We start from the raw sequence: 21,588 nt of genomic DNA on the forward strand, positions 1-21,588 counted from the left end.
AATATTAATTAATTTGAAGTTTTGAACTACATAGATGGAAGGATGTACTAACACTAAGACGACGTCAGAGTTCCACTAACTATGTTATACCAATTAATGAAATCATTATTAGGAATGTTTGTTTAGGAATAGATTGTTTGGAATCTTATTTAAATCTTATTTACAAAAATCCTATGGAACGGTGCAAATCTTGATTCACATCTGTTCAGTCCATTACACGTTTGGTAATTAAATAATAACAGCACAATTCAATTCATGAGATATCTTTACTTATTAATGAAGATATTTGCATTAATTAAAATTTTAAATATATATAACCACTCCCTTATGCCCTTCTTTTCATCAATCATTCCAACACAATGGCTGCAATCTCTGATCAATTCTCTGCCACTTCAGAAGAGAACAACATCAACAACACAGTGGCGATATCAATGAACAAGAAGAATATTATAAAACCTCAATCTTCAAATTCCAAAACCTCAGCTTTCAAGTTCTCCGAGGATGCTTCCGTTTGCGAGTCTAAGTTGAAAGAACATGATTTTATCAACTCTACAAAGAACATGGTGGTGGGTTCATCTTCATCAAGTTTGGCTAATAATGAAAAAAAGTCGTTGAAAATCTTTCAATGCAATTTTTGTAAGAATCAATTTTCGTCTGGAAAAGCTTTAGGAGGACACCAAAATGCTCATAAAAAAGAGCGTGCCCTCGCAGAACATGGCCAAGAGGTAAACAATGGTTTTGAGTCTCATCATGATTTTCCTAACTACACTTACAATCCTAGTCTTCCTACAATTCCTTATCATGGATTTAGATCCTATAATAGAGCACTTGGAATTAATATGAAATCTATGATTCACAAACCAACCCCAAACTATTCGTGGATGTCACCTTCTGCATGGACACCAATGCAAGAGATGAAAACCTATTCTTTTCTTGATGGACTGCAGAATGAGAGTGTTAATGCAAATACTGCAACTCCAACTTTGAAGAATTTGCTTAAGAATTTAGAAGTTGGTATTGGAGAGTCTTCCATAAATATTGCTAATAAGGCAAACTTTGATGAAGAGAATTCAAATATAGTTGGCAGAGGTGATCATGTTAATCATTGTATTAACATGGAAGAAGTTTCTGAAGCTGAGTCGATTGAGTTGGATTTGTCACTTAAACTTTGAAATTTTAGTTTTTGCTTGATAAAAATTTACTCTCTAGTTATACTTATTTTTGAATAAGAATTAATTTTTTTTGTATGATTTTATTTAAGTTATTTAACAAATATATATATATATATATATATATATATATATATATATATATATATATATATATATATATATATATATATATATATATATATATATATATATATATATATATATATATATATATATATATATATATATATATATATATATATATATATATATATAAAGAGTGCATTCAATATGAACTGATGTGTAAGAAACATTAACTATCAATAATAATTGTTTGATTTAATAGCACGTCAGATTAAAATTTTACATGATTTTTTTATAAAGTGATTTAGAAAATATTAACACTACAATTTTTTTTTAAAATTTATTCCATATCTATCTTAAAAACATACCAGAGATATTTTAAAATATTAATATAAGGTTCATGTTTTAAAATATTACCATCTTAATATAAAAATATTTTTATTTTTATTTATTTAAAAAATTAATAATTTTAGTATATTGTTTTAAAAGATATTATTAATTTTTTTATCTATTCAAATATATTCTAATTTATAACATTTTAAATGTTATTATTTATTTATTTATTTAAATCTTCTAGTCAAATTTAAAATACTTTTATTTTAAATTTGTTTGTTTATTTTTAATATTTTTAGCATATTATTTTAATATGCAAACAAATTGGTAGAACTATCAAATTTTTTGTTTAAGACAATTGATACGTTGACTTGAAATAAGAAGACCCATATGATACAATACTTTATTTTATCACAGTTTTGTTTCATAAATTTCATATATATCTTGTTTTAAATATTGTAAAAAATCTATGAATTTATAGAACAAATTATATAAATTAAATTAAGATAATGCTAAAAACCTATTTACATGTTAAAATAATATTTATACTAAAAAATATTAAAATAAACCAAAATTTTAAAATGTATCTATTCAAAAAATTTAAAAATAATACTAATATTGAAAATAAATAAATAAGTTAATAATATTTACAATATTTTCTATACTCGTAATATTTTAATCAATATTAATTTAAAATAACATTCTAACATTAATTATTCAAAATATAAAGAAAAATGATAATATTTGAAATATGAGATTAAAGATGGAGCACTGTTAGTCAGTGTAAACTAATTTTACACAATTATCCAATAAAATTATAATATTATACCATATCATATCAGTATTTTAAAATTAAATGTGTGACTTGGCGGGATACACGTCCGTGATTGATTGACAATGTAAAAATATTTTATTCATTCTTCTTTTTCTCTTTAAAATATTAGTATTATATTAAAAAATTTAGAATATTTTCTAACATATTCTATAAGTTATAAAAGATCAATGTAAAAATATTTTATTCATTCTTTTTTCTCTTTAAAATATTAATATTATATTAAAAATTTAGAATATTTTCTAACATATTCTATAAGTTATAAAAGATCAATGTAAAAATATTTTATTCATTCTTTTTTTCTCTTTAAAATATTAATATTATATTAAAAATTTAGAATATTTTCTAACATATTCTATAAATTATAAAAGATTAATCTGGTGCATTAACTATATCCAATGAGAAGCGATATACTTCCTCCATTTTTTATTATAAATCATTTTTCACTTTTTAGACGTATTAAGAATTGTAATAATTATGGTATGGAAAAGAAGAATTATGATAGATTTTACAAAATTGTCATTCATTAATGATATTGAAAAAATAAATTGATATAATTGAAAGAAGAGAGAATAATAAATATTTAAGGATATAATAGAAAAAATAATATTAATGAATCAATAATATCATAAAACGACTTATATTATAATATAAAATATTTTTTTAAATGGATTTATAGTAAAAAACGGAGGTAGTATAAAATAAGAAGTGACAACAATCAACTTTAACTATTGGAATTAATTAATGCATTTCATTAAAATTCCACTTGGTTCTATTTATAAAACAATTTGGAAAATATTCAACACTATAATCTTTCAAAAATTTATTACCTAGATCCTTCCTACAATATTAGCAAAGATTTAAAAATATTGATATAATTTTCATGTTTTACAATTTTAACACACCCAAGCTACACAAGAGTGTTTTTATACACTACAACAAACAAGACCTTAGACAGCGCTTTTTTTAGCCTTAGACAGCGCTTTAAAACGCTGTCTAAACCTCCGCTGCTAAAGGTTTAGACAGCGCTTTTTTAAATCTTAAAAGCGTTGTCTAAGCCCCCCCCCCCTTAGACAGCGCTTTTTTAAATCTTAAAAGCGTTGTCTAAGCCCCCCCCCCCCCCCCTTAGACAGCGCTTTGGCCAAAAGCGCTTTATAAGACCCTCTTATTTTAAATTTTTTAGGTATACCTTAGACAGCGCTTTTGAAAAGCGTTGTCTAAGCCCCACCCCCTTAGACAGCGCTTTGGCCAAAAGCGCTTTCTAAGACCCTCCTATTTTAATTTTTTTAGGTATACCTTAGACAGCGCTTTTCAAAAAGCGCTGTCTAAGCCCCCCCCTTAGATTAAAATTTATCCTATGTAAGCTTTTCTAAAAAGCGCTTTCTAAAAAATATGTGCATCATTCACAACAGAATAGGAACCTTAGCAGAAGGTAATGCTCCATATAGCTTGTCTGTATTCCATGGAGAAATTTGTTTTTGTACATAGTTAGAGAGTATTATGCGGCTTTAAAAAAATAGAAAATGTAACACATGATAGGAAATAATTGTAGACAGTTGTTGAATAGAAAAATAGATTATTAAATTAGATAAAGTGTATAGAGTCTATCATAGATATGGATATAATTAGCTCAATATTGTGCCAGCTACTGAAAATATTGAACAAAGTTTCATTTATGTCATAATCCCTAAAAACATAAAAGGCACAAATATGTATTCATCAGCATTCACCAAGAATCCATATATTAAAAGTTAGAACCAAAACAAAAGCTCATCTATTTCACTTCTAAAATAATTCCTAGAAAGCTCTCTGACTTGATTACCAAATTCACAATTTTCATATAACAGACTACCTACTAGCTATATGTTGGTGTTTTTCATTTCACACAAAATAAATGGATTCCACACAAAATCAATTTGATTTGTATATTTAGGCTTTAGAGAAATGTTAGCTTAAGGATATAATCAGCAATCTACCAAATCTCTTGAACTCTAGGAAACCCCGATACTCCAAAATAGTCAAAGTATCGGTGTCTAACACATATCTGACACCATAAACCTGTCCGATACAGAAAACTATATATCATGTTTGATTATAGCACACATTTTCAGAACTGTTAGACAAAAACGCACTCAATCATAATAACATATCCTGTGAAATTAGTGGTCTAAACTTTGTGCCTATATACTATTTAAGACTACATGCACAACAAAAACTTTTGTGTTTCTCCCAGCTAATTCATTCATGGAAAATATACTGCTATCATAAAGTAATCCTTACATTATACATCAGTAATAACAATTACAATTTTTTGTCAAGAGAAAGGACTTAGTTCCAAGGAACTCATTTCATATCAATTTATTCAATCTAATGTGACTCACTTACAAGGAAAAACATAACAAATATGAATAAATTAGACAATTTAGAGAGGACTGCAAAACGCATCTACTCATATATGAGGAAATAACATAGATTAAACTTACAATATGAATGTATAATGATGGCGAGATAGGAGCACGAGACAAAGATGAACGACAATGAGAGAGTATGGACTGAAAATGAAAACTAGTGTTAAAGAAATGATAAGTGTGAAACATTTGTAGAATGAGGAAGGAACGAAAAGATTAAACTTACAATATGAATGTCTAATGGCGGCAAGACAGGAGCCGGAGAGAAAGATGAACGGAGGTGAGAGAGTATGCGCTGAAAATGAAAACTAGTGTTAAAGAAATGATAGGTGTCAAATGCACACGCAAAACAGTTACAAGATTAAAATTGTTAATTTGTAGTAATTAAGTAGCCTAGCTAACTATTCCAATTCAGATGATATGTGACAACAGTTACTAGATAAAAAAACTCATCTACTCCTATAACTTGTTCAACAAGTTCTCTAACCAAGACAAGTCACCACTTCATTTATACACACAAGTTATCTTGCAACATTATATACTAAAATCATATAGCAAAAATGTTGTATACTCCTTAAAAAACACATACACATATTTTAATTGAATACATACTAACTGTATAATAGACATCCCAAAGTATCTAATATATCAAACTGCACCTAAAAGCAAAATCTCTTTCTATTAATTCTACTTAACTCTTCAAGCTAGATAAGTAAGATAACTGTTAGAATTAAGTTGTTACATTGCACTTGGAGAAATTTAGACAACTCAATCTTTTCAATAAATTATATATTAATAGGTGAAAGTCATGTTGATCTCATTCAAATAAGAAGTTATCTCATTCATTTCATTATAATATTATTTGGGGAATGTATACAAATTATGAATCAATATCTTAAAGTGCCATAGCACGTTAAATGCCAACACAATAAACATACTTAACAAACAAACTTACACCTGGTCTCTTCCAACACCAACCGAAACATGCAATCTATCAATCATTCTTACATCTTTCAAATTAACTTTTTATTTATTGAAAAAGCCAAAAAGCAATTTATTAATTAAGGCACAAGATGTGCAACCAGGACACCACAGACATCACAAAGAAACTAGTACAAGAACCAACAAATATGCTTCTATACCAGATACAACCAAATTAACAAAATAACACACTACCATAAATATAACTCATCTACCACCTCCTATTACAAACTTGAGGAAAATAAGCCAGCATTCAATATTCATTCACCTCTGCCGACGCAGTAAAGATGAGAAAAGATACACTCTAAACGCCTTAGACCAACCAACAATTTTTCAATGAACCAAGTGCCAAGCCAATAATAAAATGTGCCTCAGAGCTAGACTCAAAAACACGGTCCCAAAACCGGAGCGCCAACATAACAACCCTGCAAACCCTCTACAAGTTGTCAACTCATAAACGGTCGAATATCATGCCTCACTGCACTGACAGGTTAGAGCTACACTAATGACAGCAAAAGCCAACAGGACCCTAATACAAGTCGGTTATACACCTCCAAAACTAAACTTTCTGCAGAACACACAGACCCAGAAATACAAACCAGAATGACATAATCAATCAAAAGACAACAGCCTGACATCATCGTAACAGCTGAAACCATAGGGGAAGCATTTGACTACAACTTAGCAACATTAACTAAAATACAACATTGCAGACTTGAAGAGATTATTATCCAAATCATTAGTTGAGCTTATTGGTTATTCAAAAGCCTAAGTATTGCTCCCCTGTTATCCCAAGTTCACATAACGTAATAGAAAAAATATATTTCCTTCATGATTTACACAAACAATAAAGTAGTTGTGATTCAGATTTCATGCATCTCTATATGTTAAACAATAAACCCTAAAGTTGAGTCAACAAGCCCAACTGTGACTCCCACAACACCAATTACTAGAAATCTTAAACCCTAAAAAATCAAAAATTCAAAGTAACATAGTTTCAATTTATGATGTGATTCCAACAATCATTAGTGAGAAAAATACAATAAAAAATTAAACCCTAGCAAGAAAGCAGTCAAGAGAGATGAGAAAAGGGTACAACAGAGGAGCCAAGAGTAAGTTACCGGTGCGAGCTTCGATAACCCCCGTTCATGAGTGACCGTCATGTTCTTTGTTAACCTTCGTTCTCGAGTGACCAGTGTGAAAAAGCTTACATAGGATATACAATCGGTAAGGACAAATCGTACAAACTAGAGAGAATCGGTAAAATGTTAAGAAATGACGAACAAAACGCAGTAGAAATGACGAACTGAATCAGAAATGAAAAAATGCAGAAATGAAGAACATACCGCAGTAGAAATGACGTTCTGAAACCGATTCTTCAAACACTTTCTGGTATTGAAACCGAATGATTACAATGTATTCTCGTTCGCTGTTAGGGTTCGCTGGAGGGGTTTAATCGCAGGAGGGAAAACAAAAAGAACTGAGAACGAAAATAGAAGTCTGAAATTTAATTTTAATTAGACCTTAGACAGCGCTTTTGTGGAAAGCGCTTTCTAAGATAAGCCTTAGACAGCGCTTTCCAAAAGCGCTTTCTAAACCCCCACCTTAGACAGCGCTTTTGGTTTTAATTTTTTTTTTAATTGAAAGACTTTAAACAGCGCTTTCTCAAAAGCGCTGACTAAGGTCTATATTTAAAAGCGCTGTCTAAGGGGGGTCTTAGACAGCGCTTTCTAAAAGCGCTATCTAAGACCCCCCCTTAGACAGCGCTTTCATTATTTTTTTAGAACATTTTCCGTGTTTTATTTTTATTTTAACCTTAGACAGCGCTTTCTTTTAAAAGCGCTGTCTAAGATGCGCTGTTAAAAAACCTTTTTGGCGTAGTGTATAGTTTGAAAATATTTTTGTAACTTTTTCCATAAATTCATATATTTCTTATAAAGATAAATATTTAAACATGTATATGCCAGTGTTACGGCTTGAGCTCCCGTCCCTCTAGCATAATTGTTGTCATGACTCTCGTAAATTATTAATAATTGATAATGTTTTAAAATGATAGGAAAATATAAAAGTGAAAGTTAATTTTTTAATTAAAAAGTGTTGTAGTCGGGAGTTTATATTTTTGAATCTAGAATGCAAAACAATACAATTTTTTAAAATTGTTGTTGTAGGTGAAAAATACAATATTTGATAAAAGTGTTGTTGTAGGTAAAACAGTGCAACTCTTGAAAAGTGATACCGTAGGCAAAACAATGCAACATTTAGAAAAAATGTTGTTGAAAGTGTGTGTTTCATCAAGGGTCACAATCTTATGAAACAACATCAGTTTCGTCTATATATTGAGCATTCCGATTTCAGAAAAACAAATTAGAAAGTCTATATTTTCAACACAGAATTAGAGATTTCATCTTTCCTACATTCGAGTTTTCATCAATCTTGTGCAAACTCGACTATATGTTAAATTATCTTGAGTTTTCTTGCTTAAAAACTCTAAGACAATTTGAAAGTGTTTAAAATACTATAAGAAAAGTGATCCGCTCACGATTCTAACATCAATCCATTTGATTTAAATTAATTTTTTAACAATCTTATAGTATTTTAAGTAATAGCAATTGAGGCTTCTGTATGAAGAATCAAGAAGAATAATCATTTGCTACTCTTCTATAGAAATTCATATAAATGTGAACTTTATATTATCAAAATTCAAATTGAAATTTTGTAACAATTAATATTAGATTTTTGATTGCCTACATTGTAATTTTCCATTAATTAATTGACATTTATCATAATTTATTCTTGACATGTCATACATAAAATAAATTTCATTCATTTCGTAAGGATCTAAATATTTCCATACAATACTTAATTATGATTGAAAAGGAAAAATACATGTGCAGTTTACTCACATAAGAATATAATTCATATTATATGTTTTTAAAAATAGAATTCATATAGGCATCCTGTATAATGTTTTTGTTACAATACGAGTATTCCATTTTTAGATTATTTTCAAACTTTTTCTTACATGCATATGTTGAAAAGTGTAAATGAAAACAACGTAATTTTTTTTTTTAATATTTATACTTAGAATTTGATGACCATCTGAAAGAATGTGAGATTTTTTCTCCAACTTACTCCTCCTGGAACATCACAATGGAATGGTCATGATGTATCCGAAAGAAGAAATTGAACCTTGATAGACATGGTCTGATATATGATGAGTCACACTGATCATTGATCCTCTAAAATCCTTTTCGGGACATTCTATATTGACAGCAGCTTACACACTTAATCATGTTCCATCCAAAACAGTTGAGAAGACAAAATATGAGATATGGAGTGGTAAAAGACCACATATGTCTTACATGAAGATTTAGGATTGCAAAGTTTATGTGAAATGACAAACTTTAAATAAACTTGAGCCCAAATCTGATAAATAACTCTTTATGCAGTATCCTAAAGAAACAAGAGGATATTACTTTCTATAATCTTTTTTAGGGCAAAGTGTATGTCACCCGAACTGGAGTAATCATAAAAAAGAATTTCATTTTAAAAGGAATCGGTAGGAGAAAAGTAAAGCTTGAAGAAATTTAAGAATCAAAAAATAGTTACGCACCTATGAAGGAACATGAGCAAGAAACACAAGCAAATGTGGAGGAACAACATTCTCAAGTAGAACAAGATAAACATAGTTCAAGCAGGATAGATTACCAACCCAAGAGATATGGATATCTCATAACTGATCAAGGTGATTTATTGTCCATGGCTCAAGATGAGTCTGTGACCTATCAAGAGGTCATCACTAGTCCTGAGCATAAGAAGTGGCTAGAGGCCATGAAATCTGAAATGGATTCTATGTACAAAAAATATGTTTGGACCTTGTAGAGCATCATCTAGGAATCAATCATATAGGATGCAAGTAGGTCTTTAAAAGGAAGAGTGGCATGGATGGTAAGGTACATACCTATAAGGAATTACTGGTAGTTAATGGCTATAAGCAAGTTCATGGTGTAGACTATGATGAAACTTTTTCACGAGTTACAATGCTCAAATATGTTCCGATTTTACTTGTTATCATTGTGTATCATGATTATGAAATATAATAGATGGATGTCAAGATTTCTTTCCTTAATGGGAATCTCCTTAAGGATGTGTGCATGACACAACTTGAAGGATTTGACATGCCAGAAGAAGCCAAAAAGATTTGCAACTTACAGTGATCAATCTATGGATTGAAGTAAGCTTTTAGAAGCTTGAGTCTTTATTTTGATGAAACATCAAAATACTATGGATTCATTAAAAATGAATATGAGCCTTGTGTCTAAAAGAAGGTTAGTGGCAACATTATTTTCTTTCTGGTATTTTATGTATATGAAATATTACTCATTGGAAACGATGTTGAAAACCTAGCTAGAGAAATGTTTTTTATGAAAGACTTGGGTAAAGTAGGCTATATATTGGGAGTATGAATTTATAAAGATAGATCACAAAAAGTCTTTGGGCTAAGTCAGAGTACATAAATATACAAAGTTTTGAGATACTTTAATATGCATGATTCTAAAAAAAAAGATTCATTCATATGCACCATGACTTATGTCTATCAAAAACACAATCTCCTTCAACTAAGGAATAAAGATATCCCATGAATAATATACCACGTGCATTTGCAATGGGATCTATCATTTATTCCATGTTATGGGCTCAATTAGATGTCTTGTATACTTTAAGTACAAAGAGTAAGTACCAATTTGACCCCGGTGATGTTCATTGGGTTATTGTCAAAAATATCCTTAAGTACTTGAGAAAGACTAAGGACCCATTACTGATATATGGATGTCAAAAAGAGCTAATTGGATACACGGATACTAGCTTCTAGACAAATAAAGATGAGTTTATATTTCAATTTGATTATGTGTTTTATTTAAATAATTGTAATATGAACTGAATAGTTTAAAGTAGGACACACTTGATGGGGTCTCACGATTACGTCACACTTAATGTTTCATCAAACGAATTATATATTTTAGAGATTTAATTACTTTGGAAAAATAAACATAATAAAAAAACGTCTTATTTTTATTAATAGATGACTCGAGTAGCAAGTTCTAATAAAATAGTTGACCTCTAAGACTTAAACCAATTGTCGTTGTTGTAGTTATATTGCCTTTGTATGACGTGCATCTCCAATAGTTCTATTGCCTTTGTAATATTTTGGCCATTTGAAAAATGGCTTAAATAGTCTTTTCGTCCCTATAAGTTGGCGAGTTTTTTATTGTGGTCCTTGAATTTATTTTATTTTTGGATGGAGTCCCTATATGTTACTTTCTTGTTGGTGTTAGTCCCTGACATCCAACTTCTTTATAAAAAAAAAACTTATGTGCCTAACTTTGTTGACTTGGATTTTATTTTTTAATTTTTCATTATGACACAGGTTAATTACACGTGGTCTCAAATATTTCCCATCAAAAAATGTCCATAAATTTCATTTTACATTTTAACTTTTAGTCTCTACAAACTAGGGTTTCAAAAGAGGAAAATCTTGGGAGCTCCGTGGGAGGCGATTACGAGGAAGACGGTGTTTGTGGGCGGCAATTGTGGTAGACAAATCAACTACACTATTGAGAAAGATGATCGATTTAATAAATAGGTTCTAATTTTAGCATTTCAAATCGTTGTTTGTCATTGAACAAAGTATGAGATTTACTGTGAACTTTCCTTACGGGGGAAATTTTGTTAGGGACTATGTAATATATTACCTAGGTGGGCATGAACATATAGTAGACATTGATTCTGATAAGTGGAGCTTCTTTGAAACTACTTATATTGTGAAATACCTTAGCCAGATTGAGCATTTAGAATATTGGTTAAAGTGGTATAAAAATGATTCAGACAAGTACAATAGAATGGTTAGTGATAGTGATGCTAATGAGGTATATAAATATGATGTTGAAATGAAATGTGTAGTGGACATATATGTTAAGTATAAAGTTAAAGGCAATGTTGGAGTTAATTTTGTAGAAGACGAAGTAATTGATGATGATGTTGTTAATGTTGAGGAATATGCAGTAGATGATGATGGTGATAATGTTGGTGTTAATGTTAAGAAGGAATATGGTGTTAATGATGATAAATGTGTTGTTAATGATGAATACCCTAACAAGATAATGACGCAAACAAGTTATTGTTGCATAAAATATGGTATCAATGGCCATAATGCAAAAAGTTGTACTGGTCTTGTGGTTGACCTTAATGCTCAAAAAAAAAGTTATTTCATTACGTCCATACTTTGAAAACCAAATTAGTGTTAATGCCATTGATGTTATATTAATTATCTATTTTTTATATGCAGAGAAAACCAAAGAAAAATGCAATAGGATCTGCATCTGAGAATACAACCCAAGAACAACCTTAGCCTAGTGATTCTGGAGCCATAACTTGTTGCGGCGGGAAAAATACCTGAGTGTAACAAACGCTTAAAATAACAATAGAGTCGCCACCGAAGTTTATTTATTCCAAAAGGAAAGGGAAAATTTCGATAAAACCGTAAAATTAAAAATTAAATGGTCGTAGCAATCAAATTTGGGTTCGGGAGTCGATCATGCAAGAGAAATGTATTAGCACCACTCACATCCATTTTACTCAACGGGAACGTTTAGTTAGCTTTGTGAATAAGTTTTAGAGTGACATTATTTTTCTTTCTTCTAATTATTAAAAGTTTGAAAGGAAAAAAAAAGAAAAGGTTTTTAAATTTTTTTATTAGGGTGCTTAACAAGATTGCGAGTCTTGCTCCTACGTATCGTCATGTGTGATGAGAAATTCAAAGCTATATAGTTCTGGATAATAAAAAGATATTTTTGTATTTTTATCATAGTGCTTGACGAGACATTAAATCTCGCTCTTACATATCCTCTAGTGCGATGAGAAATTCAAAGATATGTAGTTTTGGGTAGCAAATATTTGTGTATTGATCGATTTTAACGAAGGATGCTTAGATCAAAATCGAGCGGAAAAACATTACTTTTTACCTAGTCATGGAAGTAGGGAATGTTGTAAGTCCATCGTATTAGAATGGATAAAACAGGATCCGAATTCTCACATAATGTCTTTTAATCGCATTCGAGCGGACAATGTTGTGCAAGTGGTTTTATTAGTTGGATTTGTTTTATTTTTTATGGATGATGAGTATTTAAAAGGTATGCGAATTACAGCCATCATCCAAATACTCGGGGACTAGGATGGATAATTACGTCCAACTAATCTTTTTTCGTCAAGTTATTTATGAAATTTGTGAGGCAAATTTAGTCATAATTCGTTAACGGAAGACAAGTATTTGAATGGTAGGCTAATTACGACCATCATCCAAATACTCAGGGACTAGGATGGATAATTACGTCAAACTAATTATTTTCATCCTCTAAAGAACAAACTAAATTTGGTTAATTATTGTATTTTGAATAGAAGATGAGTATTCAAACGGTAAGCTAATTACGACCATCATCCAAATACTCGGGGACTAGGATGGATAATCACGTCCAACTAATCCTTTTTCATCCAGTTTTATTGTGAAAAAGATTTTGAAGCGTTCTTGATTAAGCGAAAAAGAACTTGATGTTGATCAAGTGTTTGATTTATATTGTATGAAATAATTTGAAAAGATTTTTTATTTGATGGTGAAGTGATTGTGAAATTGATAAAGGGTTGGTGAAATATTTTGAAAATTAACTTGATGTTGATCAAATATTTTTTTGAAAAAAAAAAGTTTTAAATTTGATTAGAAAAATAATTGGTTCAATTAACTATAAGAGGTCTTGAATTTTTAGCTTGACTTTATGAATTTTTTTTAATTAATTAAAAATATTTATTAATATTTATTTACGAAAAATAGAAATAAAAATACACATTTACAAACTAATATAAACATGAAAATGAAAGTGTAAGAATATAAGGGATAGTATGGTAGTAAAAAAATAATGGGCTTGAAGCCCAACAAAAGAAAAAATATTTATAAAAAAAACATAATGAAAGTAAAATAAGGGGTGTGTATGGTAAAAGAGGAGAAAAGGCCAAACTAAAAGGGAGAAGGTCACACCATGTGGAAGCATATCATTCGTGGAAATGGTCAATTGGTCAAACAAAATGGGTGGTCCAGATAAATTTTGCACTTAAGCTTCTTCTTCCTCACTCATGTTCATATGCAATCAACAATGACTATTTTTTTTTTTTTTGAAAAAATACCAAATACGCATGGAATTGAACAAATAAATATGCAAGATTCATGTACAAATCGTCACGAACATGAATCTATGATTAAAATGCATTGATTAATAACAAAAAAATATGAAAATTAGGATTTAAAGTGAACTCGAATTTGATTGTGAGCAGTTCGATTCGACCATAACTTGATGTTTTAAATAAAAATAATAATGGAATCATTCTTAGAATGATGTTTTAAATCCATTTGCTTTTTAATTTTTCTTGAAATGGTTGATTTTTGAATTTTCTGGGTTTGTGTTCTTGAATGTTCATGAACACTCATGAACATCAAGAACACCAAATTTCTAGAAATTCACATTTCAAGTTTTTTTTGCACAAATGATTAAAGGATATGAAGTATACTAAGTGAAGAAATAATTGTATTCAAACGAATTACATAGAATCATGGTAAGTAGTGGTTACTTGGATGAAGAACATGAAAAACACGATGGATTTTCCTACGAGTAACCCGGATTCTGACAAGTCTCTGACAAAGCGCTAGCGATGTGAGTTTTTAAAATTTATTTGAGGATCTAGACTCCTCTTGATGTCCTCTACCTCATTCCATCATAATCTCACAATTGCTTCAACTTTTTCAAAATCGAGTTCGAAATGAATTTGCGAGAATTTGGGTTTTGTGAGTGGTTTTTGGTAGGGATTATGATGGTAATGATGCTAACCAATTATTCTAGGGGAATGGATGGAAATTGCTCAAGGTTTGAGGTTTTTTTGTGAAATTTTTAAAGTTTCTTCAAGGTGAAGAAACTTGAATTTGAGAGATGAATTTGATGCAAGGTTTTGGCTAAGCTTAGAGGTGATTGTTGCTATCATTTGTTGCTGAAAATGGTTTGACTTATAGGCTTAGAGATTAGGTTAAAGGTTAGACTAGGAATTATGAAAAAATGCACAAAGTGTGACTGAAATTTCAATGAAATTTGGTAAAATTTTGAAATGAATTTGAATTCAATTTGAATTTGAAATGAAAATATATGAATTGTAGTGTGAATTTTGCTGATACATTATGCAATTGGTGGGAAATTGGATGATGTATGGATGTATGACCATGAAGATGCAATTTGGAAAATAAAGTGTGATCACATTTTGTCATCTATGGCCCAAATGTTGACCTTTATTGGCTTTTTTTTAAAAATGGACGGTGATGCTTATGTAATGCTATGATGATGATTAAATAATTATTATATCATTTGAGTTATTATATTTAGTTTTTTATGATGCAAAAAATGAAGAATGATGTATGGAACATTTTGGACTTTTTTTCTATTTATTATGCGTTGACTTTTGACTTTTTAAATGATGTCAGATGCATATAATGAATGAAATGAATTAATTTGAAATAATGCAGATGAGATTAATTAATTTATTCAAATGGATAGAATATTAACTTTTGGAATTATGCCTAAAGAAAAGCCTATAATGATATGAAAATGATACATATGCCATGATGAATGAATGAGATGGTATGAGGTAAAATTGGGGTATTAAAATTGATCATATTTAAATATCTTCTACTAGAGAATATGAAGAATGTCACCCTTCATATGATCATAATGGAAGATAGTTAAATACAAAGTACCCAAATTTCGTCCCTTGAAGAAATGAGATGAAATGTTATGAGTTTATGGAAGATTTTTTTTAGGGGATATGAAATGGGATGATTATTGGCAAACTGCCTTTATTACAAACGGAAAATGAAATATGGACTCATTGGGGATTAACATGAAAAAATACTTACTAGGGAACATACCCGACAAAATGACTGGAGAGAACATTTATTGGGGATGCTTCAAAAGATATGGTGAGTTCTGGATTCTCAGATAACGAACCAAGTGGCATTAGGCAGACTTTTTAACATAATGGTGAGCTTTGGGTTCTCACAGAATGGACCAAGTGGCATTTGGAAATCCTAGTAACATAATGGTAATTTATGGATTCTCACAGAATGAACCAAGTGGCATTCAAAAGTCTTCAGATTCAAAAAGCAAGTTTCATATTCTTACATAATAAAGTAATGGGTTCCAGTTTCTCGCAGAACTAAAAGGTGTGTTACAGATTTTCACACAACAAATGATGAATTCTCATAGAACGAAAAATGTGTGGTACGGATTCTCACATAACAAAGTAACTGGTTCTAGCTTCTCAGAAAATGAAAAGATGTGTTACGGGTTCTCACGTAACAATGTGATGGGTTCTGGATTCTCACAGAACGAACCAAATAGTCGGTAACCCTTGAATTCTAAAGCAAGTTACGAGTTCTCATGTAACACAATTGTGGGTTCTGGATTCTCACAGAATGAACCAAATAACATCTGGTGATCCTCATATTCAAAAAGCAAGTTACATATTATTGAAGGAGAATGGTGATCCAAACCGCAACGGAATTTAAAAATTTCTCCTTTAATGATCCTTACGAATGGGCATGATTAGTGATAGAATCTATACCTCTTGTGGCGATCACGAACGTTGAACGATGACAACGCCTCTACTCAGTCCACACGAACGGATTCCTTCAATCTCAATGCTAGCTGTTATGAATGAAGGCTTTGAGTGAGAGAGAGAGAGAAACAAAATTGCAAGAGTAACAATGCTTCTACCTAAGGGTTCTATTTATAGAACCACTTGTGTGGGCTGCAAGCTAAAAAGCCCACTTAAGTGTATATGGCCCATATCTTATAATATGCCAAAATCACTTAAGCTCGTGGTACCTTACCATATTTCGTATTCTACTTAAGTACATCGTACCTTACGATATTCTATAATTCACTTAAGGGCACCGTACATTACGGTATTCCTTAATTACTCTATCTCTCATCAATCCGTCCTTTGTGTGTGACCCTATAGGTTTTCGCGGCATTGGTAATTATATTAAATCACGTATTTAACATAATAAACAGTGAGCGGTATCTAGCAACACATCACTGCTACCCAAGACACGAAAATGTCATGTGATCTGACAAATCCTTCTATGATAATAATTATGTGTATAATTACCCTTTTGCCCTTATGTCTATATTGAACACAAGGCATATACCGTGTCATCCTTGTCCAGTTCAATATTGGGCCCATAGACATTTATCCTGTTACGCAAGATGGGCAAATTCCATCTAGGTCACTCATGTCCCTTAGCATGCTTTGTGGAGTACCCATCAACTGTCTTTATGGTTATCCAGTTACGGACAACGTTTGATCAGCAATAAAGCACTCGACTCTACATCTAGGGTCCATAGTGGTTTCAGGTCGAAGAGTGATATACACCATTATCACCATGAGAATAACTTATGACACTTTGCATAACTTTCTATATAGTATTCTCATAGCGGGTCAATCCGGTATAAATATTACTCTTAATATTCATACCTATGTTTAAGACTTGATAACTCCTTATCCATGATCCATGAGATGTGACCATCAGTCTATATACATAATAGTCTTCATGCTTTAATGTTATCCCATTTCACAATAAAGCTTGACTACGGATACTTTAAGAATAGTGTTCTTATGTTTAATGTGCTCTCATGATTAAGTCACACTTGATACATTAAACGGACTATCTATTCCAGGGACTTTATTAAACAAACATAATAAAGAAAAAGCCTTTTATTATTAATAAACAATTCGATACAAGTACCAAAAGTATTGGCCTCTAGGGCTTACACCAACAATCTCCCACTAGCACTAGAGCCAATCAGGCATACCCCTAATGCCCATAGATCTAGTATGGCCATCATGCTTCTGCTGCGCAAGAGGCTTTATCAGTGGGTCAGCAATATTGTCAAGTGTAGGTACTCTGCATATTTTCACATCTCCTCTATCTATTATCTCTCGAATGAGGTGATAACTCCTAAGTATGTGTTTGGATCGTTGGTGAGATCTAGGCTCCTTAGCTTGTGCGATAGCACCATTGTTATCACAATAGAGACCAATGGGATCCACAATGCTAGGAACTATGTCAAGTTCACTAATGAACTTTTTGATCCAAACAGCTTCCTTTGCTGCACTTGAGGCAGCAATATACTCGGCCTCGGTTGTAGAATCAGCAACTGTATCTTGCTTTGAACTTTTCCAGCTCACAACGCCACCATTTAAGCAAAACACATAACCAGATTGCGATCTAAAGTCATCCTTATCTGTCTGGAAGCTGGCATCGGTGTATCCAATTACAACCAACTCTTCCTGACCTCCATATATCAAGAATGAGTCCTTAGTCCTTCTCAAATACTTAAGGATATTCTTGACAGCTACCCAATGGGCATCACCAGGATCAGATTGGTACCTACTCGTTGCACTTAAAGCATATGAGACATCTGGTCGAGTACATAACATGGCATACATTATAGATCCTATTGCAGATGCATATGGAATCTTATTCATGCGATCCTTTTCTTCCTTAGTTGAAGGGGATTGTGTTTTTGATAGACACAGGCCATGTTGCATAGGTATGAATCCTTTCTTGGAATCATGCATATTAAAGTGTCTCAGCACTTTGTCTATGTACGTACTCTGACTTAGGCCAAGCAGTTTTTGTGATCTATCTCTATAGATTCTGATTCCTAATATATAGGTTGCTTCACCTAGGTCCTTCATAGAAAAGAATTTCCCCAACCAAGACTTTACTTGTTGTAGGGTAGGGATATCGTTTCCAATGAGTAATATGTCATCTACATATAATACCAGGAAAATAATCATGCTCCCATTAACCTTCTTGTAGACAAAAGGCTCATCTTCGTTCTTGATGAATCCATATTGTTTTACTGTTTCATCAAAACGAAGATTCCAGCTTCTGGAAGCTTGCTTCAATCCATAGATTGACCTTTGTAACTTACATATCTTTTGGGCTTCTTCTGGTATGTCAAATCCTTCAGGTTGTGTCATGTACACATCCTCAAGAAGATTCCCATTAAGGAAAGCAGTTTTGACATCCATCTGCCATATTTCATAATCATGATATGCAACAATAGCAAGTAAAATCCGAACAGATTTAAGCATTGCAACTGGTGAAAAGGTTTCATCATAGTCAACCCCATTGAATTTGTTTATATCCTTTTGCAATCAGTCTTGCCTTATAGGTATGTACCTTACCATCCATGTCAGTCTTCTTTTTGAAGACCCACTTGCATCCTATAGGGTTAACTCCTACAGGAGGCTCTACCAAGGTCCAAACTTGGTTTGTGTACATGGAATCCATTTCAGATTTCATGGCTTCTAGCCACTTCTCATACTTGGGACCAGTTATGGCCTCTTGGTAGGTCACAGGCTCATCTTTATCCATGAGTAATACACCACCTTGATCAGTTATGAGATATCCATATCTCTCAGGTATGTGACGTATCCTGCTTGACCTACGCTGGTCTTGTTCTACTTGAGCAGGTTGCTCTTCCACAACTACTTGTGTTTCCTGCTCTAATTCCTCCATAGGTGTATCGATGCTTTGTGATTCTTGAATTTCTTCAAGCTCTACTTTCCTCCCACTGATTCCTTTGGAAATAAAATCCTTTTCTAGGAAAACTCCAGTTTGAGCGACAAACACTTTGCCCTCAGAAGGATTATAGAAGTAATACCCTCTTGTTTCTTTAGGATACCCCGCAAATAAGCATTTGTCAGATTTGGGCTCAAGCTTAGTTGAAATTTGTCGTTTCACATAAACTTCGCAACCCCAAATCTTCATGTAAGACATATGTGGTTTCTTACCACTCTATATCTCATATGGTGTCTTCTCAGCCTTTTTGGATGGAACACGGTTAAGTGTGTAAGTTGTTGTCAATAGTGCATGTCCCCAAAAGGAGTTTGGAAGATCGGTGTGACTCATCATGGATCGGACCATGTCTAACAGGGTTCGATTTCTTCTCTCAGATACACCATTCCATTGGGGTGTTCCAGGAGGAGTAAGTTGGGATAGGATCCCACACTCTTTCAGATGGTCATCAAACTCTAGGCTTAAATACTCACCACCTCGATCTGATCGAAGAGTTTTAACATTCTTACCTAGTTGGTTTGTACTTCATTCTTGAATTCCTTGAACTTTTCAAAGGACTCTGATTTGTGTTTCATTAAATACACATAACCATATCTACTGAAATCATCAGTGAATGTGATGAAGTACTGGAAACCTCCTCGGGCTGGTATGTTCAATGGTCCACATACATCAGTATGTATGAGGGCCAAAAGATCATTAGCTCTTTCACCTTTTCTTGTGAATGGAGATTTTGTCATCTTCCAAGTACTTTGGGAAGTTTCTCTTCCAGCGTCCGGTCTTACCGCAATGGAAGCAAGTGCCTGCCTTTGCTATGCCTCCACTAGACTTCAAAGCAGCAACAGTGGGTCTGGGTTTGGCAACTTCCTTGCCTTTCCCTTTATCACCCTGCTTGATGGGCCTTTTGTTCTGTCTCTTTCCATTTTTGATCATCATAATGGACTTCCCTTTTGACTTCAGGTTCTGCTCAGCAGTTCTTAACATGGTGAGCAGTTCAGGAAGAGATTTGTCCATATCATTCATATTGAAATTTAGGACAAATTGACTGAATCTATCTGGCAACGATTGCAAGATCAAATCAGTCACAAGTTCCTTTCCGAGGGGAAAACTCAATCTCTCAAGGTTTTCCACATACCCAATCATTTTGAGTACATGGGGACCTATAGGGGCTCCCTCAGCTAACTTGCTTTGAAAAAGGGGTTTTGAAACTTCAAACCTCTCATGCCTTGCTTGCTCTTGATAGAGCATCTTCAGGTGTTTGATCATATCGAACACTGTCATGTTCTCATGTTGCTTTTGCAACTCTGAGTTCATGACATCCAGCATGAAACAAGCAGTTTCATTTGCATTATCGGCATGCTTCTTATAAGCATCTCTTTCTGCCTTAGGTGCAGAACTAGGAGGTTCCTCTTCGGGAACAGGTGTCTCCAAGACATACAGCTTTCTATTATGTTTGAGGACAATCCTCATGTTTCGGTGTCAATCCAGAAAATTTGTCCCAGACTATTTTTCTTTGTCAAGGATTGATCGCAAGATGTTGTTAGAGGTGTTTGTTGAGATTAATGAAAATATAAGTATCATTGACATATTTAATTAAGCCTTTAATTAAATATGCTCCCACTATTTTACTCAAAACAAATGACCCTCATCATTTGATTCGGAAAATCCCGTTGGAAGATTTTCTAGTGGACCGAGATCCATATTTCACTTCGTTCTAAGTCCCCGTAGGCGGATTACACAAAACTAGGTTATTTAGGTAGGAACTCCTTCCAATTGTATCTCATACAACTCTCGAAAATTTCAGTTGGGTGAATAACTCCTTATTCCAATCCATCATATGGATCATTCCCAACTCTTGCTTCTAAACATATATAATATTATTATAATTAAGTTTGACCCATCGTTTTAGCAGTTGGATATTACAATTATATAAATCGTCTCTCACATGCATCAACATACATTCACATGCATCAACATACATATATAATGAAACAGTTATGGCCCCTAGCGCAATTGTTCTCCCAAGCCAATGAGAGAACCTAAGCTAACCTAATAACGATC

General features: G+C 32.2%; 1 protein-coding gene across 1 annotated transcript; it reads left to right on the top strand.

The window, feature by feature from the left end:
- Positions 1-359: 359 nt before the first annotated feature.
- On the top strand, positions 360-1,172 carry LOC127082597 (uncharacterized). Its single transcript, XM_051022826.1, has one exon. It carries the CDS (start codon positions 360-362, stop codon positions 1,170-1,172), a length of 813 nt encoding a protein of 270 aa, XP_050878783.1.
- The last annotated feature ends 20,416 nt before the right edge of the window (positions 1,173-21,588 follow it).

This window comes from Lathyrus oleraceus, chromosome 5 (assembly GCF_024323335.1).
Source record: "Lathyrus oleraceus cultivar Zhongwan6 chromosome 5, CAAS_Psat_ZW6_1.0, whole genome shotgun sequence".
NCBI lineage: Eukaryota > Viridiplantae > Streptophyta > Magnoliopsida > Fabales > Fabaceae > Lathyrus > Lathyrus oleraceus.

Bases quoted from the DNA above. Each gene is read 5' to 3' on its own strand.
- LOC127082597 (XM_051022826.1), top strand. From the start codon at position 360: ATGGCTGCAATCTCTGATCAATTCTCTGCCACTTCAGAAGAGAACAAC.